The 9,635-nt window shown below is 36.4% G+C and overlaps 1 protein-coding gene across 2 annotated transcripts; it reads left to right on the forward strand.

The window, feature by feature from the left end:
* Positions 1-574: 574 nt before the first annotated feature.
* RGS21 (regulator of G protein signaling 21) lies at positions 575-4,989 on the forward strand. Of its 2 annotated transcripts, none has more exons than XM_010121859.2 (4): positions 575-585; positions 3,087-3,163; positions 3,963-4,129; positions 4,786-4,989. In XM_010121859.2, the coding sequence occupies exons 1-4, from the start codon at positions 575-577 to the stop codon at positions 4,987-4,989; spliced, it is 459 nt and encodes a 152-aa protein (XP_010120161.1). The 2 variants fall into 2 exon arrangements, with proteins under 2 accessions (XP_010120161.1, XP_086609440.1); XM_086753314.1 differs by having other exon boundaries at positions 3,102-3,163.
* Positions 4,990-9,635: the final 4,646 nt, after the last annotated feature.

Raw genomic sequence — 9,635 nt, forward strand, 5'->3', positions numbered from 1 at the left:
TGCAACAGCATCAGTGTGCAAATGAGAGCTACCCCAACACTCTTTGGTGCCATTGTGATAAGTCTGGTATGAATGAAAAACAGAGACAATAGCCCAAGGGCCTTAGGCCTTCAAGACTTGGAAGGTGATGGATAAGCTTGGCAGATACAATATGTATCTGTAGAATTACAGTGAAGAATTTTCTAGTTGTGTGCACTGAACACATTTTCCTTTTTTTTTCATTTCCACAGTCAGTAAGCCAAATGGTCAATGAGAAAAATCAGAAGACGATTTCTTTGTTAAGATGTTGTTCAGAACATAATATGTCTTGAGAGATATTTGCATATAAATTGTTTTTAATTAAAATTACTTTGGGTAGATAAAGTTAGAATGGCCATTGTTAAAAAAATAAGCCATGCTTCTGAAAGAAATAATTTCAAAGGGAGTGTTAAAACCAGTTTAATTTGCATTGCACTGTTTGGTTATTCACATGCTAATTGTAATGTTCCTACTGTCACACATTACCTTCAGCTTGAAGATCAATCAGAAGAAGAAATTCTGCTGTACCTGTGACAGTCAGAGAGTGGAACAAAAAATGCCAGTGAAGTGAGTTGTTGTTTATGGCACTTTTAATCATAGAAGATTTATGGGATGGTGTGATCAACTTTTGAATAATCTGGACAGCTTTTATTTTACTTCTCCCTTTAAAGAAGATATGATTATTTTGATTCTTTGTTGTCAATTCTACTTGCCATTCCCATTCAAGTAAATCCCACGAGGTCAGTGAGAGAATTCTCTGCCCGATAAGTAAATATTAAAACAAATAATATTACCTGTAAGGAAGAAAAGTAGAATTAGGTTTATGCTGTCTCTTTTATCCTAGTCTTTCATTTTGCTTTTTTTTTTGTCTGACAAGAAAGCCAGTAAATATTTACTGGGCAACTTGAAAATTTGTGATATATTTGAAAAAGTTTATTACAGTTACTAAAACAAATTCTCTGCTGATTACTTCCATCAGCAAATGATGTCTCACAAAATACTATATAATCATAGAATCACAGAACAGTTTGGGATGGAAGGGCCCTTTCAAGGCCATCCAGTCCAACCCCCCTGCAAGGAGCAGGGACATCTCCAACCAGATCAGGTTGCTCAGAGCCCCGTCCAACCTGGCCTTGAATGCTTCCAGGGATGGGGCCTCCACCACCTCTCTGGGCAACCTGTTTGGCAGGGTGTGTGTGGGTGACACTGAACCTGAGGGGACCCCCTTCAGGTGCTTGTCTATGCCCCGTCTCGGGGGCATAATGCTACGTTTAGTTTCCATTTCTGTTTTCAGTACAGACTGACTAAATTTTCACTGCAGTTTTCCTCATGTATGTGTGCATATATATGTATAAATATGCATAATTTTATTCTTTTTGTTTAAATGTAATTTTGTGGAGTCTGCACACAAGTAAACTGACAGCTACAAAAAAAGCTTGCTTGTTGAAGGTGTCAATGCCGCTATTGTAATAAATATAGCCAGAGCTACATAATATGGTGACACTATCATATAATCTCTTTATAAATGTACAATTAGAAAACATCATTACTGGTGATGCTGAGAAATGGCTAAGGAATACAGCTCTCAAACTAACAATCGAACTCTCAAGTCCCTTAGGAATATCAAATACTTTTTACAGAATTCTAGAGCAGGGTTTTTTTTTGTAAACTAAGAAAACCTGCAATATTTTATACAGAACAAAGTGTTTGGTCCATTTATCAGACTCCAGAGCCTTTTAGCTCTTAAAACAAGCAGTACAGCATGCGCAGGCGGGTAGTGTGTAATATCAGCTCAATTAAATTCTTCATATTTTACTAGCAATCTTTAGAGGTTACAAAAAGATCCAATTAACACTTGAAATATCCAGCTCAAAAATTTTGGCTGAGGACATTTATAAGATTTTAAATATATTTATTCAAAATTTTTTTTAGAAAAACTATTAAAAAAATTCAGTTACAAACCACCGAACCGAGGTTTATTGAAGAAATATGCTCCATATTCTAAAACAAAATATGAGCTAGATGACCAAACAGATTCATTCCTGCTTATCACCGAATGGTCGATATGAGACTAATGTTCACTAGCGGATGCCTGAGGCTGCAAACTGACTGACAAAAACCTGAGAAAATCAAATAGAAAAACCGTCATGCAGGAACACAGGTAGGCACATGCTGACGTTTTCACATGTGTCTGATGTATCCCCAAAATGTTTCATTTTCAACAAATCATATTCTCACACGGTTTTGAGATAAACAGTGCAAGCAGTAACAATAATGCTGGTAAAGAAGGTTCTTCTTTCCTGCTGGATGTTTAAATTAAAAACTCATACAATTGTAATTTTAAGCAAAGAATTTTGTAGGAATAAAAAACAGGTTTATTTTATTTATCTACTCCTGGAATAAATTGAATATGACCATCCTTCCCAAGTTACAAGAAAAAAATATTCCACAGGCTTAGTGTGCAGTTCCCTTGTCTGACATCCTTCTACCTGTCAGATGGTGCGGCTGTTCTGTGTCAGCCTGCACACTAAGCTTTGCTTCTGAACCAGCTTCAGCATCTTCAGAGCACCCAGGCTGTGTAAGAGCAAGGGTCCATTTAGTTCTGTCTCATTTCTAGCAGAAACCTACAGCATGTTACAAGGGAAGAGCCAAAACTATGAATTTACTCAATTTTTTTATACCACTGAGAAACTGAAATAACGTCCATTTTTTTTTCCTATCACTGTTAGCATGATAGTGTTTTAGATAATTCTACTAATTCCAAGCAAAGTATCATATAAATTAATGGTTAAGCCATTTGAACCTCAGAGGAAATTCAGTACAAACTCTAGACTGTCTCCTGGATGAATGATCAAGTTGCCAATATCAAATAACGCTGTACTTTATGAGTCAATATGGTTCTCTACACTCTAAAAAAAAAATGTGTCACCCTTTTTGTTGACTTTCTGTTATTCAGTGCATAGGGTAACATGAATTCCTCACCCTCTTCCCTCAAGGAGATAGCCAAATATAGACTAGCTACCACAGGCCGCACAGGCAAAAGACCACAATGCTATTTTCAAGGGTAGATGTTGTTTCCACAGGTCAGACACTGGGGAAACAATGGCCTGGTCTGAGTCTGTGGATACGCTACTAGCTAATAAAGGTAAGAAGTACATGAAAAAAAAATTTTTTAAAAACACATGTCAACTGAGTTCTCAAGTGTTGCTGTCAGGTTTTCACACTGCTCTCCACGTGCTTTGAACCGCACCAGCGCTTCTGAGCTGCTGCGCTGAAAGGCAAAGGCGCATGTTTCTCCAAGGCGCAAACACAAGATACCTCCTGGTCAATGCCTAAGGGATGTTTAAGAAGGCAGAAGTGCTCTGAGAGAGTTCTGTTTTGTAGAGATAACACCTGTTGAGCTCTCATGCAATGGTTCTGGTTTTCCTATTTTTTAAAATAAAAAAAAAAACACAAAACTTTACTTAGGTATTCCTGTTACAAAGAAATATACGTGCTGTGCATTGACTTTCAGTCAAACAAAACCCAATTACTTCTAGTATATCCAAAGTCACTTATCCAAGAGATCCCATTCCTACTGACCTGAAACCTCAGACAACACGTAACTTAAATTTCCTTGCCCTTGCCCCATTTTCCTGCAGTAACTTTGCAGCCTGGGCCCTGGGGTGCCTCCACACTTTTTCTGAAGAGTATAAACTTGACCAACACAACTAAATTTGGGTGCTATCAGCTTTCTTTTCTAAGAGTTCGCGATTGGAATTCTTATCACCTTATCATTGCTATAGTTTCATCTCCTATTTATTTCTGACAGGTAAGATAGTATCAGACACATAAGTTACACTATATATGCTGCACACACACACACACGGGTCTATACACTTGCACGTAATCTGCATTGGTCTTTCACTTTTCCTCTACCCATCATCTCCTGCATTTTTCCCCAGATGGCTTGGTGGCTTTTAGGACATTTTTGAAGTCAGAATTCAGTGAGGAGAACGTGGAGTTCTGGCTGGCCTGTGAGGACTTCAAGAAAACCAAGTCCTCCACTAAGATGGCCTCAAAAGCCCAAAAGATTTATTCTGACTTTATAGAAGCTGATGCTCCAAAGGAGGTAAACAGTTTTTTGCATGTACTTTGGGTACAGCGTATGGGAATTAAGTGGAAATTTCCAATCCAAACTCCCAGGAATGACAGAAAATACAGTCCAATGTGGCTGTACTTCCATTTTCACATCAATTATTCATCAGATAGAAAACACTGTGTGATGCAAAGACCTCTCATAATTTTACAAATAATTATTGTTCCCATTCCACTCCCTAACACTTTTACACTGATGTTTTTGCCTTTGATAGTGAGCGTGCTTTGAATGTTCTCATGTCTTACATATGATTGAAATCTATTTTATTATTACTAAAACCAAGAAATTCTTACAAAAGACATAAGGCCAAAACCTAAATTGATGCTGAGTACCTTCATCTCTAACTTACTCTTTGATAATCTGTACTGCATAGGATTTGGTTTGGCAAAAAGATGAGGTAATCAGAAGCAGGTTTTTCCCTTCTTTTTTTTTGGTGATGTCATCTTTTTAAGAACCAAATAAAATTAAGAATTCAGTATGCTAGAAAATGAAGGGATGACCTTCCTGCTTATTTGCATCGACCAGGGTATTTGGGAAGAAATTCAAATGCAAACTGTGTCCTGTACACAAACACACCTCAGCTTTCCATTCAAATTTACATTGGGTTTATGCCTCCTTTCTTCCTACAGATTAATATTGACTTCCAGACCAAAAACCACATCTCTCAGAATATCTCCGAGCCCACCCTCAGCTGCTTTGACGATGCTCAGAGGTTAATCTATAGTCTTATGGCAAAGGACTCTTTTCCCAGGTTTCTACGGTCAGAAGTGTACAAGGAACTAGTGAAGAAGCAACAGAATGGAAATCAGAAGAGATGGCTCCCATTTGTGTGAGAAAATACCTGAGGGATTACGAATTTGTAAATGTCTCCCTTTGCAACTTGGTACAGATAATATTTTATTCAAGTGATTGTACAGATCTAAGAATTGCCTTTGCTAGTTTAAGTACAGTATGCACATGATACTTTCTAATAATGGCGGAGAAATATTCAAGAAACAGGATGGAATATGCCAAGACATTTGAGCTACCTTTTTAGCAAAGACGTTTGCCACCAGTGATTTTTTCAGGGCTTACTTTACTTGTCAAAGTGTTTTCACATTTTTAAGCAGAATGTTTTAGTTTTCTAGTTTGCCATTGATTTTTCTTTAGAAGTATGGCCTCAAAAATAAATTTCTTTCAGGGAATTTACTCATTCATTCATCATCCTTGTAATTTGTAAAAAAAAATAATCTTTTAAGGATGTTTTATACTAATTCAAAACAGAATGAGTAGAAATATGGTAGATAAGAGACTATGATAATATTTAATAAATAGGCAACTGCTTTATAACAAATGTTCCTGGCATTCAAAGCAAATTAATGTTTCAGAATATAGCCATCTTCAATATGACTCTCTTAATTTTTCTTTGTGTTTATTTCATTTAAATTTTTATTGAAAAATCCCATTTATTAATTGTGTAAGCATTTTGAAAGAAAAAACAACTGAGTAAATCTTCTGTTGCACATTTTCAATTAATAATTACTTTTCTTTGCTTTTCCAAATGTGTCAGTGATACTGTCCTCATGCACTCTGAAGAAGTAATGTCAATAATTATTACAACTTTTCAATGAGATATGGATAAGCAGAACAGCAAGCGTCACAGAAACAGTTTTAGGCAAGTAAGCATGTAAATCAGAATTCAGTCATGGTGTTACTTTTCAAACAAGCAAGATATGATAGGATCCTAGTGCAATCTTCAGGTGTCTCCAGATGCACACACTGATCTCATCCATTGCTATTAGAGGATTTTTTGTATGTTTATGTGAAGGAAGGAGCTGTGGCGTTTTCTTCTTTTTTGAAGAAAAAATATTTTGAACCATATGGGGCAGGAAGAATCTTCACTATAGAAAATAATACTAAATATAAAACTTCTCTAAAACAAGGGAAAAAAAATCCTTCCTTTGACATGAATTTGATCCTTGTGGGTTCTTTTGCTTTTAAGCTGCTCTGAATCTCCAGGAATCTCCCTTTTTGGAACCCCGTTCATGCCTTCTACACACTATCACATCCTCTATGCAAAAGATCCTCTCTATTTTATCAAACTATATTAAGGAACTATTTTATTTAGACAATAAAGGATATTAAGTGATCTGAAAGCCCACTGCCTTTGGTATGTGGCTGCCTTTGTTTATATATTTGGGTTAATGTCCTGCCACACCTTATGTAGGTAGGTAGGGTGTAAAATATCTATTCCTTGATACCCCTCATCTATTCTATCACTTACTTTTTCTTCTTGCTGCCTGCATTTCTTTTTCTTTTCTTTCTTCCCCAGTACTAGTGGTTAACAGAGAAATGAACACGATTGCTGAGGCTGAGCTACAAAGAGGATGTGGGTTTGTTTTGCAGTCCCACAGCTACCATTCATTTTGCAATGCTGCTTCAGTGGAAAATTGCAACTTCCGCCTCGGAGCAGCCTTGGTATCCTTTCTGCACCAGGGGATTTCTGCTTGTTAAAGTCACCGAAAAGACAGCAGTCAGGATTGCTAAAATTACATCATTTACTCAAAAATGTAGCAAGTTATTTTCTCTTCTTACAAATCCAATTCTCATTTTCAGAAAAGAAAATTCCCACATGTAGGAAGAAGTAGGATCACGTCACCTTTCTCAGTAGGGCAAGAAGAAAGCTAAAAAAGTCTGCTCTACCAATCATTTGAGACCTAAGGATAAAAAAGTAGCTTGAAAATCACAGGATGGTTTGGGTTGGAAGGGACCTTTAAAGGCCATCTAGTCCAACTCCCCTGCAAGGAGCAGGAACATCTCCAACCAGATCAGGTGCTCAGAGCCCCATCCAACCTGGCCTTGAACATTTCCAGGGATGGGGCGTAGATGTGTGATCATGAAATCTCACAGCTCTCTCTGTGCTCCTTTAAAACACTTCTGACTTTACCTCATCACAGAGCTAGAAAGTGGTAGAAATACGGCTGCCAGAGATCTCTAATTCCTGACTGCTTCAAAACACCACATAAGGAGAAGTTAAAAATACACATATAAAATAGTCAAACTTGATTAATGCATGTTATTATTCTGATAACTGTAAAAAAAATAGTAGGAAGCATCACGTTCACATAATGTCTGGCTGATTCTCTATGATCAACAGCATAATTACTGTCAAAAGAGTAGAACATTCTTAATATTTTAACACTTGACATTCATTTTAATAATTACATAATAAATCATCATGAAGGGTTTTAACACATTTTCAGTTAATTTAGAATGTTTTAAGAGAAATGTGCAGTAATCGCACTCTTAAGGGTTATCAAAGACTCAAGTGTAAAGTAACGGCACTAATCCTTTCATATTTCTCTAATCAAAATTATGCTAGTTTTAATTAACTAACAGAGTTAATTAAACTTTTTTTGCTGATTAAGCCGTTCAATATTTTTATTAATTAATCTGTTTCAGATCCTTAAATATGACATTAAACTTTGCAAAGTTTAAATAAATGATCACTATACATTTTTATATATCCAACAATAAATGGATGCACGTTCACAATTAATTTTTAAAACCCTCAGAGCACTATCTGGCTATATCATATACAATTGAAAAGAATCTACAGCATATTGAGGTGTTTTGGAGTTCAAGAATCAAATTTCTGAAAAATTTAGTAATATAACTCATTAAAGCATTATTAAAGATCCATTTCAGAAAGTATCTGAAAACACCCAGATGTGAAAGATGGGACCCAGTAGTCTTTATTTCTCTTTATTTGCTAGGTCTAAAACTGATGCTTCATGCTTCTACAACATCAAAAAAGTTCACAGCCTAGCATCCAAGCTCTGGTAATTTGACACAGGAAAAGGCCAGGCACTGAAGTGTGTTTTATGAGATTTCGACTAAATTTTGGCAAAATCGCAGAGCTTTACCAAGGACTTCTAGCATGGGCTTGGCCCAATTGTATGATCTGCTGTGCAGCAGTTATTAAATGGAGAAGCTACCTCCATCTTCCACCAAAGTGTGATATATTTATGTCCTTTACTCTTTGAGGGAGCACACAGACACTCCAGGAAGGCAGGATCTATGTTCAGGCTTCAGAGCGGTCCTTCAGAACAAAGCCACTTAATATCAGAGCTATAGCTTCATTGTCAAAGCCACTAAGGTTTGAAAAACCTGGATATAACCTGGAAACTTTGTGGAGAGGAGTCACAACTACTTTTGTAAGTTTGTGTATCACCTATTCCCATGGAACCTCAAGTACTAACACATTACCAGAATTATTTAATCCTAATTACAGCTCTGAGTTACAATGGGAAACGAAAAGAAGTCTACAGAGATGTTAATACTCAATATTACACATCAAATAATTATCTTACAGAAGTCATGGTGGAATTTTTAAAGAAGTTCTGTTGCAGGTTTGTTTTTTTTTTTGCTAGCCCATAATTAAAAAAGGAAGAAAATTGTAGCTAAATAGAAAGCACTTGTAAAAAGTTGCACCAGAAACCATGTTTGCACTCCAAACTTCCCACTTGCTTTCACTGAAAAATGAAAAGTAGCTATTTGGTTTTTTTCCCCCTCTGTTTACAAGTCCAAACCAGGCAAAAATCTCAATTTTGAGAAGAATTATTCTTTTTTTTTTTTAAATAACTGAATCTCTTTCAGCACAAAAAAGTAGATTTACAAAAAATTCTACCAAATAGAAATAGTAGAAATAAATACAAAGTGGACACCACATTTAAAAAAAAAAACAAATCCCAATTCCTGCACGCAGTGCCAATCCTAACACTCATCGACCCCAACGGATCCATCATGCTCACATCATGACAGGACTGTGCCAGAACTAAAATAAAGGCATAATAATAAATGAAATAATACAATATATAGTATGTTTAGATATATGTAATATAAAAATAATAAACACATACATAAAAATAATAAATGCATAGATAGTTCTCAACACAGGACTGATAACAGGATAGTTCTGAAACACAGGATCCCAAATTTTGGGCAGCCAGGTATATTTCCAGTGGCACCTATTTCTTGTCAAAGGTTTGTTAAATTCAACATGCTTCTGTAAATGTTCGAGATGAAGACTCTGCATTCTCTGTTTTGTCAGAAAATTCTCTGCTGACACTATGATCCAAAAATGTAGTTGAACACACACACGTAATCACAGGCTTTGCACGAGAAACTCCTAGACTTGCATTTTGATCTTGATCCAAACAAAAAAAAAAATCAGAATTCAGAACCCCTCAAGCAGTGTCTGCTGCTAAATAAGACGTCCATCACACTAAGAACCCACACAACTGAGAAGAGCTTTGCAGCCATTAACCCATCCTGAATGACAGTGTTGCTCATGTACCCAAACATGTAGGTCTAACATTCATCTCTGGTTACAGAGCTGTCAAAGTGGATTTTCCATTAGCAGTTGTCAGTGCAGGGCTTTCCTAAGGCATTTTGATTGATGTCAGACCCAGGAGACCTGTCCCCATGGCACACCCAC

Source organism: Chlamydotis macqueenii, chromosome 8 (assembly GCF_036417535.1).
Source record: "Chlamydotis macqueenii isolate bChlMac1 chromosome 8, bChlMac1.mat, whole genome shotgun sequence".
Lineage (NCBI taxonomy): Eukaryota > Metazoa > Chordata > Aves > Otidiformes > Otididae > Chlamydotis > Chlamydotis macqueenii.